Source organism: Xiphias gladius, chromosome 23, assembly GCF_016859285.1.
Source record: "Xiphias gladius isolate SHS-SW01 ecotype Sanya breed wild chromosome 23, ASM1685928v1, whole genome shotgun sequence".
NCBI classification, from domain to species: Eukaryota; Metazoa; Chordata; class Actinopteri; order Istiophoriformes; family Xiphiidae; genus Xiphias; species Xiphias gladius.
Genome location: NC_053422.1, coordinates 24,086,425 through 24,103,986, shown reverse-complemented (window position 1 = coordinate 24,103,986; position 17,562 = coordinate 24,086,425). Strand labels below are relative to the sequence as shown.

The window sequence follows — 17,562 nt, the reverse complement described above, 5'->3', positions numbered from 1 at the left end:
TCAGCGGCGAAGGGTGCTTTGGCAAAGTTGCTAAAGCTGTGAATTTAATCACAGCACAGGACGTGGCCCTCAAGATCCTGAAAACCGAAAAGACCGCTAAAAGAGAGGTAATTTATTTAATGCGTTTTGATAATTAGGTTTTTCATGTTTTCTTGCTTATGTTTTGCTTATTAAATGAACTTCATCTAGAATGCTAAGTACCTATGTCATTTTTCCTATTTTCCCCACAGATCAAAATGCTTGAAGCAGTGAGCGTGCTTGACCCAGCCATGAAAAATGTGGTTCATTTCTTTGAGCAGTTTCAACACAAAGGACATACCTGTCTAGTGTTTGAAATGCTGGACAGGAGTCTTTTACAACTGCTCAGCGAACAGCAAGGGGCCACACTCTCTCTCCATGAGATACGGCCAATAACCCACCAGGTAAAGACTGTGGCTTTGATCAATCTATCAACAAGTAACGGCAAGATACTCAGCCAGCTGGGAAAGAAGTTACATACTGAAGTAACATAACTGTATTTCTTCTTGATCTGTTTAAGCCTGCACCCTGGTCAATGGTAACTTTAACCGTCTACATTGTGTCCTTTGTCTCTGCAGTTGCTGATGGCCTTGGATGCTCTGAAGGGCATTGGTGTGGTTCACTCAGACCTGAAGCCAGACAATATAATGCTGGCAAACCATCTGAGTGAGCCCTTCAGAATAAAACTAATAGATTTTTGGCGTGTCGTTCGGTGTCCGAGAAGAGGTATTTGGGAAGACAATTCAGCCTCTGGGTTACAGGTAGGTTCAATTTGCAAAGCTCATCTTTTAACATGTTTGCAATTGTGTGTTTATGCTGTAAATGATCCAGCAGAGGCTGTGTCAGTCGTCAGTACATATGCTGAATTTGACAGTGTACTTAATAGCTCTTGTGACTCTTGTACGATACACACAGGGCACCTGAAGTCACCCTGGGCCTCCCCTTCTCCGAGGCCATAGACGCTTGGAGTCTAGGCTGTGTGCTCGGGGTCTTGTACCTCTGCAAACACCTGTTTGCGATAGACTGCGAGTACCAGTCAGTAAGTAACCAAACCGATCTAGATTCAAATGCAAAGACTGTTACATTGTGCCCCAGATACATGTCCAAACCGAGAGGGGCTTGTTGTAGGATGTTGGCTGATGTGATTCTTTATGTTCTCTCTCCAGATGAGGGGCATTGTAGACGTCCTGGGCCAGCCAGCTGACCACCTTCTCTGTGCTGGGAAATGCACACAAAATTTTTCAAGGTGGAAAAGCACTTGGACAGCCCAAGATGGTGGATGAAGGTATTTTAACCTTGCTCAGCAGTTCACAATTTTACATCTCCCAGTTAGGCAACAACTCTTTTATAATATTTAACACATTCAGGAAGAAGTATCTGACCTGCATGTTTTGTTCCTGTAGACCCCAAGGGAATACCAGCTTGACACTGGAATTGAGCGAAAACATGGGACACAACAATCAGAAGTCTGGATGACCTGATAACAGTAAGTGGTCCATTTCATGACTACACAATGAATTAATACCAATATCCTCTGTCACTGAGAGACAGGAAGCAGTTAAAACTGAACTGTCACCTACTTTGTTTTCAATCAGCACAACCCAGACACACGGGATTCCATTGAGCTGGAGGATCAGAGAGCCTTTGTCAGCCTGCTGACATGCCTTCTAGATACAGACCCAGAGAAGAGAATCACTCCGGGGAAGGCTCTCGATCACCCCTTTGTAACAATGGTCCATCTGGAAGATGAAATAGACACCAGCTTTTAGTGAGTGCCTGTGTTTTGTTTTCAGTAGGGTTGGATAGATACATGATTGGATTAATTGACAGATTTGTTTATTGATTGAGTGATCCATTCATTTATTGTCATGTTTTATTCAGTGTTGAAGATTCTTTAGCGAAAATGAGGATCTTACCAATGGACAACATGGACCTATTTCTTGAATGTGCGGCTGAGGAAGAGCCCAAAGAGGAAGAGCCTTCGGCCATACCTCATCATACAGACGCAGGCTCAGTCCTTCCTGGCTCCTGTGATGGCATTAAAAACATGCCTCAGTCTTCTGAAGGAGCAGAAGCTGCTGCAGGAATAGACACTACTGGCTCGGCTATAAAGGAACCAACTGTTAGCCAAGGTGCAACCGGTCCAGCTGAGGATGCATCGGCCAGTGGCGGGTCACCCGATGAAAGTCTGCCTGCTAAAGTCAAGAAGAGCCCGCTGAAGAGAGTCCGAAAATTCTTTGGCAGGGCAATAAGGACCATTTTACGACTGAAAAAAGTCAATAAATAAATGCTGGATGTCATATTCATATCAGTCATACTTTTTGGAGGAGGCCAAGTGTGAATGGTTGTTAAATCTCCTGGGAAGGGATGAACGGATGGCATTATCCCTCTCTCTCTCTCTCTTTTTCTCTTCCCCTCCTCTCTTTCTCTCCAACCCAACCGGTCAAGGCAGATGGCCAGCCACCCAGAGTCTGGTTCTGCTCAAGGTTTCTTCCCGTTATGAGGGAATTTTTCCTCGCCACTGTCGCCAAGTGCTTGCTCATGGGGGAATGTTGGGTCTCTCTGAATAATATTGTAAAGGGTACGGGTTAGACCTGCTCCATATGAAAAGAGCCCTGAGATTACTTTTGTTATGATCCCTTCTTAACAACCATTCACACTTGGCCTCATGTGATTCAAAAAAACCCAGTCATTTACACTTCGACTCAATATTTGCAGCAAATTATCACAACTACACAATTCTTTAATCCTTTAAAGAATTCTACATGAAATAACTTAAAATGGTTACTTTCAAATGTGTTTGTGTGTTTTGGAAGGATGAGATACCTTAAAAGATTACACTTCGGTCTAACCATCAGGCTACTACTACCTCTTACCTAAGTTCCATTCAATTTGCTATGAAATTCATGTCCCTGCAGAGGACTAATCTGCATTTCTTAGTTACTATGAAACCTTTTCTTTAACAACATCACGTCAAATTTTCCCATTGACAAGACATGACATAATCACGTCTCGATGTTTATCTTGTTTTGATTACCAAGCACTGAAGCTGTCTTACATTCTTATTTTAAGCTGGTAAATTTGTATTGCTTTTCCCCTGCAATGTGTCCGACATGTTTCTTGATCACTCCTGTGCTCTCCTAATTTCTTAATTTTTCATTTTTATATATTTTTTTCAAATAATTGTTTAAATAATAATATTACCAAAATGTATTTACAAAGTACTTAAAATCAAATTTGCTAAATTTTTTACACAAAAACTTGGAAATTAAGCAAAAAATAAGGGAATAAACTCAGAAGGACTATCCATAAAACAAGTCATACTGATGACAGAGAGGCCAATGACAGATAAAATACAGCACAGAGGCTGCACATTTGTGAATTGCAGCGCCTGTGCGAGCTGCTCCAGCACCCTGTGCATGGCCTATCTGATGGAGCACCGTGGTGTGACTCTCCTGGAGGCCCACAGGTGGGTGGAGACCTGTCGACCCCTGGTAAGGCCGAATAATGTCTTATGGAAGCAGTTCATCTGGTATGAGATGGAGCTTTGTGGATGCAACTCTGTCTGGTCTCCTCCTCCACTGGGCAGACACCAGACATATCTGAAGAAGAGGCCAGATGATATCAAATTAAAAATGACACGATAGGCTTACAAAGTACAATAAACTAAACCAGTGGTTCCCAACCCACTTGCTTTTTGACACCTCAAAAAACACTGAACCCCTTATCAAGTTTCAGATGTCTATGAGCTGTTAGCAGTTGCATCAAAAGAGATTTCCCTTCTAAACGTCTCAGGTGGTTTCATTTTAATCAGTCTTTGAGGCCCAGAGAGACCAAATTTAAAAATAAAAATAAAAAAAGCACAGATTGGATAAAAGTTTGACAAATGAATGTATAATTTTTTCCTCTTTCCTACCACATTAATCATCTCAAAATTTATCTCGTCACGATTTGGATGACATATACTGTTACATTTTTAACTTAAGTATATTTTTTGTGACTATTTTGAAGGACGTTGAATACAAGACTTTTTGAACTGGATTCTTTTTACATTATTGTATTAGTACAGTAGTTCTGTTCAAGGTTTCTACCTGTTAAAAGGGAATTTTTACTGGCTGCTGTCGCCAATTGCTTGCTCATGGGGCAATGTTGGGTCTCTGTAAATATAACTATAAAGAGTACGGTCTAGACCTGCTCTATATGAAAAGTGCCCTGAGATAATCTCTGTTATGATTTGGCGCTATAGAAATAAAATTGAATTGAATTGAATTGAATTGAATTACCCACAATCAAATCACTGAGGCAGCTGTGACAGTGAAGGCAGTTCAGAAATCCAACAAATCTGAGGCTGCAAAGTACAAAAAGCATTTATTTTGGAATCAATAGACATCTTAATTGGTTCAGCAAGGAAACATTTGAAGGACAGTGGATTTTGTTATGGACAGCCATTCCTACCTAAATACATAATACTTAGTTATTTATATATAAGGTCATTAAACACCTTGAAATCATGCTAATTTCAGCATGAATGATTCAATATATTCAAACTAATTGTGGTGTTTATTTCACTCATGAAGAGAGCTGTGAACTGTTAAAAAAATTAGATTACAAAAAGGCTGAATTTTTTTTTGCCTATCCCGCAATAAAAATATATTTTTGGGACATAATATGGACTTGTGATTCTGCCAAGAAACAACTGGATTATATCTCTTTTCCTCTCAACAGAGAGAGAGAGATTATGACCAATCATAGTAAAATCATTCACAATTGGGCACAAGTCTGTCAGCTCTAAACATAAGCACACACTACTACTACTACTCTAGAGGAAAGTTTAAGCTAATATGTCAGTGGTCAACCTATCCCCCGAGATAATTCCCGATAGTAAGCCCCCATTTGTCGTAGCAATGCAGCTGTTGGCCAGTTTGTTCTTACAAAATACTTTTTTGGTTAAAACAATCAACATTTCAGACTAGAGTTTCAATGCAAAGCCACAAGTGGTGCAAGTTAGAAGAACAACTGGTGAGAGAGGTGCTGGGCAGCCATATAACAACCAGACTGACAGTTTACAGATAACCACCATTTTAACACCACAAGCCGCACCATGCAGATTGTTTTGCGAGACATTTAGTCTGAATAAAAATAAAGACATTTACATGTGCACCCAACACCCTGACAGCAGTTAAAACTCAGGTCAGCTACTTTGTTGTATTTTAAGGAGGAGCTCAACTTTCTGGGAAAATCAGCTTGTTCACGTTCTCGTTGAGAGTGAGATGAGAAGATTAATACCAATCTCATGTCTGTATGCTAAATATGAAGTTACAGCCAGCAGATGACTGGCTTATCTGAGCATAAATGCACCACCTCCTCAAAAATAGTCTAACACATAGCCCTTTGTAAAACTGTGGTCTAAATAATATTTATGTCCAGACTTCATAAATTGATGCAGGTAGCAGTTATGACTACAAGCTTTAGCTCAGCTTTCATTTTGGTGCCCTAGTTACACAGACTTTCAAATGTTAAAAGGAATATTTTGATATTTTTGGGAAAAACTTATTGCCCTTCTTGCTTAGAGACTCTCACATCTGTTCAAAATGAAGCTGGAACCAGCAGCTGGTTAGCCTAGCTTAGTGTAAACAGGTGGAAACAGCTACCCTGGTTCTTTCCAAAGGTAAAAAAATCACCTACCAGCACCACTAAAGCTCACTAATTAAGACATTATATCTGTTTTGGTTTAAATTATTCAAAATCCAAAGTGTTAAAACCTGAATTTGTGGATTTATGGAGGATTACAGCTGGACCTATTTCCCGACAGGAAGTGGTGGCATCCTGGAGTCTCCACTGGTTTGCCCTGCAAGAGTCTTGTCATCCCTAAGTTAGCTCAAATAAGCTAACCTGCTGCTAGCTGTAGCTTCATAGTGAACAGACAAGAGTGGTATTAATCTTCTCAACTAACTCTTAGCAAGAAAATGGAAACTTTAAATTACATATTTTTTTTCTGATGTCAGTTCAAACCAGTTTCCAGAACTGTAAATTTTTACTTTTAGTTACCGGTCAATGATATCTCATTTGAAAAATGTAGTCCTGCAGGTCGATACTGAACCTGCACTTCATGTAAATCTGAGTTGACTCAGTTTCCTCCAGCATGGCACATTACATTAAACACTGCTTTGTGACAACCAGGTCCAACAGTCAACACCGTATTTTGACAGCCAATTAACGTCAGCCAGTAGCTAGAAACATTGGAATGCAGGTGGCTCTACTGTATTGCTGATGATTGAAAACAAAGGGCTCTTATGTCATTTATTCCAAAGTCACCCGGGGTTCAGGGAATATTCTTCCTCTGGAAACATTGCTGACACTAACACGCCCTCGAAGGTTCCTGGGCTCGATTCATTTATGCCATTAATACAATCTGGCTGCTGGCACCAGGACGAGCTGAGGGGTTGAAGCTCTCTTGCTCCCGTACGCTCAATACACACACACACACACACACACTTAATGACCAGATAGACTGAAGTGAGAAAAAAAAGTTTTCCAATACACTTTTGGGGAAAAAAGATGAAAAATGTAGCTTGATGACCATGAGTTTCCATGCATTTCTATGGGAATGGCTTAACTCTGATGAACTAATGAACCCTGTCCCTTTTTGAGTTGTCTCAACCACTAACACACACACACACACATACACTAAAAAAGCACACGCACGCACACATTATGACTACGAATATGGCAATTCTGTTTATTATTATATTACATAAACATCTTGAAATCTGTACAAAAGATAGCTGATATTCAACTGAATTTCAAAATATCTGACTTTAAAATTCAAAAGCAGTGAATTTCAAATGTTATGCATAAAATATTTCACAATTCAGTAGTTCACCAACAGTATTCCATAAACTCATGCACAGTGTAATTATGAGGACTATTTAACGTCAAAACCTTAAATTGCACAATTGTAAAGCAGTTTGATTGATCATCCACAACAGTGTTCAGCAATTCTTTGCTTGGTGACAGCTCCTTATCTGGGGGTGGAAGCCTCTCTTGCCTTTCTTCATGACAGCATGTGAGCTGAATTTATGAAGCCAGAATTCTCTGGAGCAAAAGGTGTAAAGTCTGAACAAAAGAAATGACTGACCTACTGTACATATGCTCTGTGTGTGTGTGTGTGTGTGTGTGTGTGTGTGTGTGTGTGTGTGAGAGAGAACTACTGCATTCTGCTATAAACAGGTAAACAAAGGTAACTATGGCTAAAACAGACCATTAAACGTGGCGACAGCCATAGCTTTAAAAGACTTATAATTAGAATGCTTATACTTGAAATACACATTGGATAGAAAGTGATAAACTGCATAAATCAGAAATGAACAATTTGTCTGTAAACCAAGTGATCGTCCTTCATTCTTCAGATAAAGGATTAGAATGGAATCTTCCTCTAATAGAATAGAATCTTGTTCTATTGTGGTGTCATCAAGAGCTGGTCTGTTTACCTTCAGGTGAGAACACAGACCAGAGTTAGTTGAAGAAGTTACACTGAAGAAGTAGCACATCTGGAAAAACATTTGTTGCAGCAAAATGTCTTCACGTTCTGATTCAGCCAGCTGCTTGACAGCAGATAAAACTGGTAAGTAAGACTCAACACATACACACACACACACACACACACACAGTGATGAGAAGTAACTAAATACATTTACTCAAGCACAGTGCTTAGGATGCTTGTACTATAAGTATCTAATTTTCATTCTGAAGCTAGAGGTCACTTTGCAGGTTAAGAGTTTGAAACATTTCTAACTTTTTATACTTTAAGTAAATGTTTCCGATAATACCTACCTAGTACGTAACATTTTCAATTCAAGACTTCAAACTTAAATGAGCATTTTTACACGGCAGAGTAACTTCTTCTTGAGAAAATGATCTGAATGCTGAAGATCAGTGTAGCATTTGATCACGTTCTTTCTCATTCGGTATATGTTGCTCTTCTCATTCTTTGGGAATATCACTGAAGAAGTCATTGGCCATTTTCAGTATATCGGACGTAATATTCTTCTTCAATTGGTCGTAGAATGACAACCAAATGTTATTTACATGACTATACTGAATGCTTCAGCTACATTTGTGCATGTTCTGTTGACTGAATGACCCTGCCGACTCCATGTTGTAACCTTCGCATGTTCTCCTCCTCTCCCTCATGTACTGCTTCTCTGTCCGCGGTAACAGATGAGAAGAAGAAATCAGAGAGCTCTGAGGTGCAAATAAGCGACACACTGTGCAGCAGCACAAGTCGCTACCTCATTAAAGAATTCAGCGAAGGGTGCTTTGGCAAAGTTGCTAAAGCTGTGAATTTAATCACAGCACAGGACGTGGCCCTCAAGATCCTGAAAACCGAAAAGACCGCTAAAAGAGAGGTAATTTATTTAATGCGTTTTGATAATTAGGTTTTTCATGTTTTCTTGCTTATGTTTTGCTTATTAAATGAACTTCATCTAGAATGCTAAGTACCTATGTCATTTTTCCTATTTTCCCCACAGATCAAAATGCTTGAAGCAGTGAGCGTTCTTGACCCAGCCATGAAGAATGTGGTTCATTTCTTTGAGCAGTTTCAACACAAAGGACATACCTGTCTAGTGTTTGAAATGCTGGACAGGAGTCTTTTACAACTGCTCAGCGAACAGCAAGGGACGCCACTCTCTCTCCATGAGATACGGCCAATAACCCACCAGGTAAAGACTGTGGCTTTGATCAATCTATCAACAAGTAACGGCAAGATACTCAGCCAGCTGGGAAAGAAGTTACATACTGAAGTAACATAACTGTATTTCTTCTTGATCTGTTTAAGCCTGCACCCTGGTCAATGGTAACTTTAACCGTCTACATTGTGTCCTTTGTCTCTGCAGTTGCTGATGGCCTTGGATGCTCTGAAGGGCATTGGTGTGGTTCACTCAGACCTGAAGCCAGACAATATAATGCTGGCAAACCATCTGAGTGAGCCCTTCAGAATAAAACTGATAGATTTTGGCGTGTCATTCGGTGTCCGAGAAGAGGTATTTGGGAAGACAATTCAGCCTCTGGGTTACAGGTAGGTTCAATCTGCAAAGCTCATCTTTTAACATGTTTGCAATTGTGTGTTTATGCTGTAAATGATCCAGCAGAGGCTGTGTCAGTCGTCAGTACATATGCTGAATTTGACAGTGTACTTAATAGCTCTTGTGACTCTTGTACGATACACACAGGGCACCTGAAGTCACCCTGGGCCTCCCCTTCTCCGAGGCCATAGACGCTTGGAGTCTAGGCTGTGTGCTCGGGGTCTTGTACCTCTGCAAACACCTGTTTGCGATAGACTGCGAGTACCAGTCAGTAAGTAACCAAACCGATCTAGATTCAAATGCAAAGACTGTTACATTGTGCCCCAGATACATGTCCAAACCGAGGGGGCTTGTTGTAGGATGTTGGCTGATGTGATTCTTTATGTTCTCTCTCCAGATGAGGGGCATTGTAGACGTCCTGGGCCAGCCAGCTGACCACCTTCTCTGTGCTGGGAAATGCACACAAAATTTTTTCAAGGTGGAAAAGCACTTGGACAGCCCAAGATGGTGGATGAAGGTATTTTAACCTTGCTCAGCAGTTCACAATTTTACATCTCCCAGTTAGGCAACAACTCTTTTATAATATTTAACACATTCAGGAAGAAGTATCTGACCTGCATGTTTTGTTCCTGTAGACCCCAAGGGAATACCAGCTTGACACTGGAATTGAGCCGAAAACATGGGACACAACAATCAGAAGTCTGGATGACCTGATAACAGTAAGTGGTCCATTTCATGACTACACAATGAATTAATACCAATATCCTCTGTCACTGAGAGACAGGAAGCAGTTAAAACTGAACTGTCACCTACTTTGTTTTCAATCAGCACAACCCAGACACACGGGAATCCATTGAGCTGGAGGATCAGAGAGCCTTTGTCAGCCTCCTGACATGCCTTCTAGATACAGACCCAGAGAAGAGAATCACTCCGGGGAAGGCTCTCGATCACCCCTTTGTAACAATGGTCCATCTGGAAGATGAAATAGACACCAGCTTTTAGTGAGTGCCTGTGTTTTGTTTTCAGTAGGGTTGGATAGATACATGATTGGATTAATGGACAGATTTTTTTTTTGATTGAGTGATCCATTCATTTATTGTCATGTTTTATTCAGTCTCGAAGATTCTTTAGAGAAAATGAGGATCTTACCAATGGACAACATGGACCTATTTCTTGACTCTGCGGCTGAGGAAGAGCCCAAAGAGGAAGAGCCTTCGGCCATACCTCATCATACAGACGCAGGCTCAGTCCTTCCTGGCTCCTGTGATGGCATTAAAAACATGCCTCAGTCTTCTGAAGGAGCAGAAGCTGCTGCAGGAATAGACACTACTGGCTCAGCTATAAAGGAACCATCTGTTAGCCAAGGTGCAACCAGTCCAGCTGAGGATGCATCGGCCAGTGGCGGGTCACCCGATGAAAGTCTGCCTGCTAAAGTCAAGAAGAGCCCGCTGAAGAGAGTCCGAAAATTCTTTGGCAGGGCAATAAGGACCATTTTACGACTGAAAAAAGTCAATAAATAAATGCTGGATGTCATATTCATATCAGTCATACTTTTTGGAGGAGGCCAAGTGTGAATGGTTGTTAAATCTCCTGGGAAGGGATGAACGGATGGCATTATCCCTCTCTCTCTCTCTCTTTTTCTCTTCCCCTCCTCTCTTTCTCTCCAACCCAACCGGTCAAGGCAGATGGCCAGCCACCCAGAGTCTGGTTCTGCTCAAGGTTTCTTCCCGTTATGAGGGAATTTTTCCTCGCCACTGTCGCCAAGTGCTTGCTCATGGGGGAATGTTGGGTCTCTCTGAATAATATTGTAAAGGGTACGGGTTAGACCTGCTCCATATGAAAAGAGCCCTGAGATTACTTTTGTTATGATCCCTTCTTAACAACCATTCACACTTGGCCTCATGTGATTCAAAAAAACTCAGTCATTTACACTTCGACTCAATATTTGCAGCAAATTATCACAACTACACAATTCTTTAATCCTTTAAAGAATTCTACATGAAATAACTTAAAATGGTTACTTTCAAATGTGTTTGTGTGTTTTGGAAGGATGAGATACCTTAAAAGATTACACTTCAGTCTAACCATCAGGCTACTACTACCTCTTACCTGATTTCCATTCAATTTGCTATGAAATTCATGTCCCTGCAGAGGACTAATCTGCATTTCTTAGTAACTATGAAACCTTTTCATTAACAACATCACGTCAAATTTTCCCATTGACAAGACATGACATAATCACGTCTCGATGTTTATCTTGTTTTGATTACCAAGCACTGAAGCTGTCTTACATTCTTATTTTAAGCTGGTAAATTTGTATTGCTTTTCCCCTGCAATGTGTCCGACATGTTTCTTGATCACTCCTGTGCTCTCCTAATTTCTTAATTTTTCATTTTTATATATTTTTTTCAAATAATTGTTTAAATAATAATATTACCAAAATGTATTTACAAAGTACTTAAAATCAAATTTGCTAAATTTTTACACAAAAACTTGGAAATTAAGCAAAAAATAAGGGAATAAACTCAGAAGGACTATCCATAAAACAAGTCATACTGATGACAGAGAGGCCACAAGCCGCACCATGCAGATTGTTTTGTGAGACATTTAGTCTGAATAAAAATAAAGACATTTACATGTGCACCGAACACCCTGACAGCAGTTAAAACTGACTTAGTTGTATTTTAAAGGACTAGCTCATTCACTTTCTTGTGGAAAATGAGATTAGAGGATCAATACCAATCTCATGTCTGTATCCTAAATATGAAACTACAGCCAGCAGATGGCTATCTTAGTTTGGCATAAATACTCCAGCTCCTGAAATAGTCATAGCCCCTTGTAAACCTGCAGTTTCATTTTAATTATTAAATTTTGTATGGAATAAACAAAAGAAATATAAGATTTTAAACAATGAACTTTAAGGGTGCCGGAAGGCAGTTTTTTTACGAGTTATGCTACGAGAGAGGTGCTGATTTTATCATCCAACTCTGAGCTAAAAATTATTTTTTTAATGATAAACTATTATTTCAAGCACAGACTTGTAAGCATAAATCCCATTGTGATAGTTTTCCACATCTAAATGGAATATGGATACATGTTATCTAACAGAAATTTTACACAGCCAGTATTTTACAAAGATTCAGACGGGCTATTTAGGTACACAGTGTAATCAGTAATGTACTCTACTAACAATGTGGGAATCCAACTAGCTAATATTTTTATCTGCTACTGAAACATCCTGAGTCACGGCCGTAGTCAGGTCAAATTACAACATTGCCTAAAAAGTGGAATAAAAACACAAGTGCGAAAACAACATCCTTATTTAATTAAAAGGGTTTATTTTCTGGTTAGTAGAAATGGTTCAGAGATTTTCTGGTGCATTCTTGGGCCTAGTGAGATATTCACAGCATTTTGGGATATCTTGTACATGGATGAGTAAATCATGATACAATACTGTTGTCATATGTTGAAAATCAGAATAAAGGAATCAAGATACAGGTGATTTCACAATATACTGCAAGACAATTATGGTCCTCATCAAATCTGCGTGAGGAAAACTGAACTCTGAAATGTTTTTAAAAAGCAGAAATTATTATGTACTGAATTGTTATACTAGTCATTATACAACTGAATTGAACGAGTCAGCGATACATAGTAACACACAGCATCATGTTCTGCAGGCTACATGCCAAACAACTGTAAAACAGCTATAATCTGTGAAAAGGCTGAAGTGACAAACAATTTGCTTTCATGTTATTCAAGTTTGAGTACAAGAACCTATCACTGGACTGTATGTAAATGCTAATTTCAGTTGAGTAGTGTATTTTTAATAAATGTCCCTTTTCTAGAAGACACATTTAAACTCACCAGCCCATTTATGGGTTTGAACATATGAAAGAACAAGGCTCTGGGCTATAAATTAATTGAGGGTTAATTTGCCATCCATTGTAGTTTTCTGCATGTACTAAAGCAGAGGAGCAGAGGAGAGTTAGCTGGCAACCACAGGACTTAGATGAGGCTCTGGTCACTGAATCAAACCTGTAACTTGAAAGCAACAGTGGACATAATGATAGCCGAAAGATAACATTATCAGGGATCTCATAGGACCTGGAATGCTTGGAGTACTATGAAGTTCAGTGAGATGCCGTATAACCTAGCAATGTCTACATTCACTGTGTTGAATTTGTGTTAAGACCACTAGTGGAAAAAGCTTCCATCACTTTAGGAAATCTGATTAAAACTGAGTTTATGTTGTGCTATTCCAGTGGTATAACTTTCACTGCCTTTTAAGCAAACGCTACAACACTTGAAGGGCTCTTAGTCTTGATGTTTAAGATATCTCATTCACTTGAGTTTTACAGTTTTTGGAGCGTCCCCCCGAAAAGTTCCAGATAAACAGAAAAAGTTCTGAAATCTTGTGCAATTAGTTTCTAGGCAGCAGTCAGTACATTATTTTGTCTGTGGAGCAGCTCCAGGATTTGTCTTTAAATTACAACCTTAATAACGTCTTTATTGAAAGAAGAGCTGATAAGCACTTTAGGGTCAGTTTCTTTTTCTCCCTATGTTATCGAAAGGCCCTGGGAGTGTCGGTTTCTACCACTAGCACACAAATGCAGCAAATGGGCAAAGCACACAACGGGTAATGACACAAATCCAAGATGTGGATTACCACCCAAAACAGAGAATCTATTATTATCTGTCCACCAAATTCAAACAAAATCTGTATTTAGACAGTAATAAACAAGTGTCGTTACTATATGGTCAAGCGACTGAGTCCGGATTTGATGCATTGATGGCACAGACCGGAGTGTTTGTTGTGCTTTAGTGAGGCTTTAAAGCTTTGCAGTTGGTTGACCAGGTGGCTGACAGCAGTCCACACATATAAAACATTTTTCGTTGTACCGTGAAACAGGTCAGCTTTTTAAAATTGCATTGTAAAATGTGAAATGCATAATGACAGAGGGTTGGAGGTCATGGTTGTAGTATCCCAAAAGAGAGGGTTTTCTTGAATGCTTGAGTACACACACACGTCTTCCATCTCTCTGTGTCTACCTCGTTGTTTCTCATTCTCCCTCCATTGGTCTTTGTCCCTCTTAGTACCATTGCTCCATTCTCTGTCTCATTCATGCTCTCTCGATTGCACACACACACACACACACACACACACACACACACACACACACACACACACACACACACACACACACACACACACACACACACACTCACTTGTTCACACTCTCTCTTTCCTGCCTGGATGAGCACTGTCACTCGCTCCCTCTCCTCCCTCTCCTCCCTCTCCTCTCTCTCCCTCTCTGTCTGTATGAGTGATGACCTTCTCTGGTACTGGATACGAAGGAGGATAGAAGCCTTCTAAACTCTGCTATGCCCCCATTACTCAACCAGACACCCCAGTGTCAATATACCCACACACACACACACACACACACACACACACACACAAACGTTGCATCACACTCAGCATTATACTGACTCAGGAAGGCCACAGCAGCATAGCGTGGTAGCAACTTCATCCAAAAACTGATTGTCCAGGCAAAAACCCCTCAGCTGGTTGAAACAATTTATTGCTCCAAACTAATTTTATGGTTTTTAACTTTCCAGCAGTCCAACCCAAAACGCAAGAGGAGACCAGACTTCCACTTCCTGGTCGTCTAGCATCTAGCCTGGAGCCAGCCACGTTAAGTGAACACTTTTCAGGCCATTGGAACTGATTTTCAACATCAAGGTCAGTTAAGTAGTCATGGAAAGTATTACTCAGCCTGTGAAAACAGATCTATAATCTGTTATGTTGCTCTGGAGGAGCTTGTAGACTGCAAATTTACAAGAGAGAGCCTGTGTTAGAAATGGGGGGAATTGACTTTGAAAGCCAGAAAAAGACACAAACACAATTGAGTCGCATTATGTTTTTGGAGCTGGACCCACAGGGACTAAAAGTCAGGGTATCTTGGGTTTGCTGGACCAGTTTCTCAGTCCTAATGGAAATGGAAAGTTTATTTTCCTCCATTTTTACTTAAAGGTGTACTATGCTTGAAATGTCTAATATAGTCTCTTTTCGCCTTTTTCTGTTCCCACCATGGTAGCAGAAAGAGACAGACATTTGTTTTTTAACAGCCCACTATGCTGACTGTATTTTATACTTTAGCTGTCCATAGAGGAGTCGTTTATCAGCATTATTTTAGTGTATAAATTTATAAATTTACTCTCCATTTACCTACTGAAGTCAATATTACCCTCCATTGCCTCAAATTACCACAAAATTAGTCTTACCGCTGCACTGTATCTGGGTGTGTTTGCGTGTGTGTCAGCATCAGTAGAGAGAAAAACACAGCCTATTTAAAGGACTTCAGTGCTTGTCTTTGACAGTGTGTAGAGGATCCCATTCAGTTCGGTCATGTTATGAATCCCTAATCAGGCTAATGTATGCCATAGCTCACTTATGCTAATCAGTCTCTTAAATTAGACTACCACTGGAGTGGCCTATTAGTGGAGATCGCAGCATAATGGATGATATTAGGGCAGCGCTGCCCACTATGGTTTGTGTGTGTGTGTGTGTGTGTGTGTGTGTGTGTGTGTGTGTATGAATTAGTTTGTGTTTCTGAGAGCTTTTTAATGTGTTAAGTGTCTTTGTGCAGCTACTGTATATGTGTGTATTTGAGGGAACAGCAATGTTAATGTGGCACAGAGAAGGTCCAAAGTTCAAGGAAACTGCACAGAAAAATACTCTGTCCTTTTAATTATGTTCTATGTCATTGAGAAGTTTTTTATTTTAAGCTACTGCAAGAAGGCCATTGGAAATGAGTAATGCCATTGTCTCACCACAGGATGGCAGTAGTGTATTACACAGGAGCACTTGAGGGCTCCTATTTCAGAAGTCTCTCAATAACCTTACCCCAGACTGTGAGATAACATATTCACACACATGAACCCGACTGGGCTCGTTTCAGTAGCCGCAGTGAGTATGATTAAAAAGAATAGAAAGAATGTATTTAAATGTACTCAGATTGAGACACTCTGCTCACAGTGTATCACGCTCAAAATTTCCAAAACTCGCATCTTCTTTGTTTTCTCTCCAGTCCCTCTTTCCCTCTCTGTCTCATATTCCTCACTCTTGCTCTATGCCTTTTCTCGCCCCCTCCTCCCTCCACACCTCCGCAAGTTCAAGCCACGAAGCATCAAACTAAATTTTGGATCAATTTTTTTGATCATTCCATACAACATCACTGCTGTGCCCAATTTGGCTGACATACTCACACAAACACACACACCGATACACACTTGTGCGTCCTATCCCTTATCTTACCTCTGGGATGTAGCTGACAAATGACAGCGCTACTCGTCTGCCAACCCTGTGTGTTTTGCTCGGCAGGGTGGGTGTGCATGTGTGAGTGTGTGTGTATGTGTTTGTTGGAGGAAAAAAAATCGTTGAGGGACACAGGGAGATGGAGGGGAGCATCGGCAAGATTCATGCTTTCTAATTGGTTGAAGTGAACATCCTGCAGAGTTATGGATTTTGACAGAAAAGATAGTTTGCTTCGATCATGTTGCTCATAACTATGAAAAGCAGGTTATTTTCTTTATATCCAAGCTCAAACCAAATGTGTGTGCTGTTGAAATCTGTTACTTTCCATATATGGATTTTTCCTGGTGAGGTACAGGAAAGGAGAAAAAAACAGCACATGAAAGGAAAGGAGGAGAAGGTAAAACTAAGAATAAGAGAGATTAAATCAGCAAAAGGCTAGACCTTTATGTAGTATCAGTCTTTTAGGCTAAATGGCTGGTCTCTGCTTAACGTAAGACATGTAAACATATACAAGCACTTTTAAGCCCTGTGCAGACTACATATGTTTTTTTTTAATTTTTGAGCTCTGTGACAAAAACCCTTGAGTGGGTATGGAATGTGAGTTCGGGTCCTCTTCGGTCCAGGTTTTAGGACACACCTTGACCTTGTTGTGTGCTGTAACAAACACTATGAAAGATTTCAAACATCCATCACCTCATTTCTCAACCCTTATCTGTGTGTGGGCCTGGGTTGTGGCAACAAGCTAAGCAAGGTAACCCAGGTGGTTTTCTCCCTAGCCATGTCCTCAGGCTCTTCCCGGATGGTACCAAGGCCTTTAAGCCATATGGGGTACGTAATCCCTCCCTTATTTTGTGAATCTTCCCTGGGGTCTTCTGCCAGTTGGATGTGCCCAAAAAGCCTGGACAAGGAGGCATCCAGGAGGCATCCTAATCAGGCATCATGCCTGAGCCAACCCAACTGGCTCCTTTAGACAGGAAGGAGCATCAGTTCTACACCAAGCTCTTTCAGGATGCCTGAGATCCTAACTCTATCTTTAAGGGTGACCCTAGCCACCTTGCCAAATAAACTGATTTTGTCCGGTTGTATCTGTGATCTTAGTGTTTCAGTCACTACCCGTAAATCATGACTATAGGTGAG

General features: G+C 40.4%; 1 protein-coding gene and 1 long non-coding RNA gene across 2 annotated transcripts; both read left to right on the top strand.

Moving 5' to 3' along the window:
- Positions 1 to 715: 715 nt before the first annotated feature.
- LOC120785366 lies at positions 716 to 1,255 on the top strand. Its single transcript, XR_005706595.1, has 3 exons — positions 716 to 779; positions 934 to 1,057; positions 1,185 to 1,255. It is a non-coding gene; the product is annotated as an uncharacterized LOC120785366 (long non-coding RNA).
- Positions 1,256 to 8,357: 7,102 nt separating this feature from the next.
- Positions 8,358 to 17,355, top strand: LOC120785751 (homeodomain-interacting protein kinase 1-like). Its single transcript, XM_040120629.1, has 9 exons — positions 8,358 to 8,426; positions 8,550 to 8,741; positions 8,916 to 9,097; positions 9,252 to 9,375; positions 9,502 to 9,621; positions 9,740 to 9,823; positions 9,933 to 10,105; positions 10,219 to 10,561; positions 17,305 to 17,355. The coding sequence occupies exons 2-9, from the start codon at positions 8,556 to 8,558 to the stop codon at positions 17,353 to 17,355; spliced, it is 1,263 nt and encodes a 420-aa protein (XP_039976563.1). The 5' UTR covers positions 8,358 to 8,426; positions 8,550 to 8,555.
- The last annotated feature ends 207 nt before the right edge of the window (positions 17,356 to 17,562 follow it).

Excerpts from the sequence above, each read along its gene's own strand:
- LOC120785751 (XM_040120629.1), top strand. The coding sequence starts at position 8,556 with ATGCTTGAAGCAGTGAGCGTTCTTGACCCAGCCATGAAGAATGTGGTT. Across the intron at positions 8,742-8,915 it reads TACGGCCAATAACCCACCAG|TTGCTGATGGCCTTGGATGC; the intron begins GTAAAGACTGTG and ends TTGTCTCTGCAG. Across the intron at positions 10,562-17,304 it reads AGAAGAGCCCGCTGAAGAGA|TTGGATGTGCCCAAAAAGCC; the intron begins GTCCGAAAATTC and ends GTCTTCTGCCAG.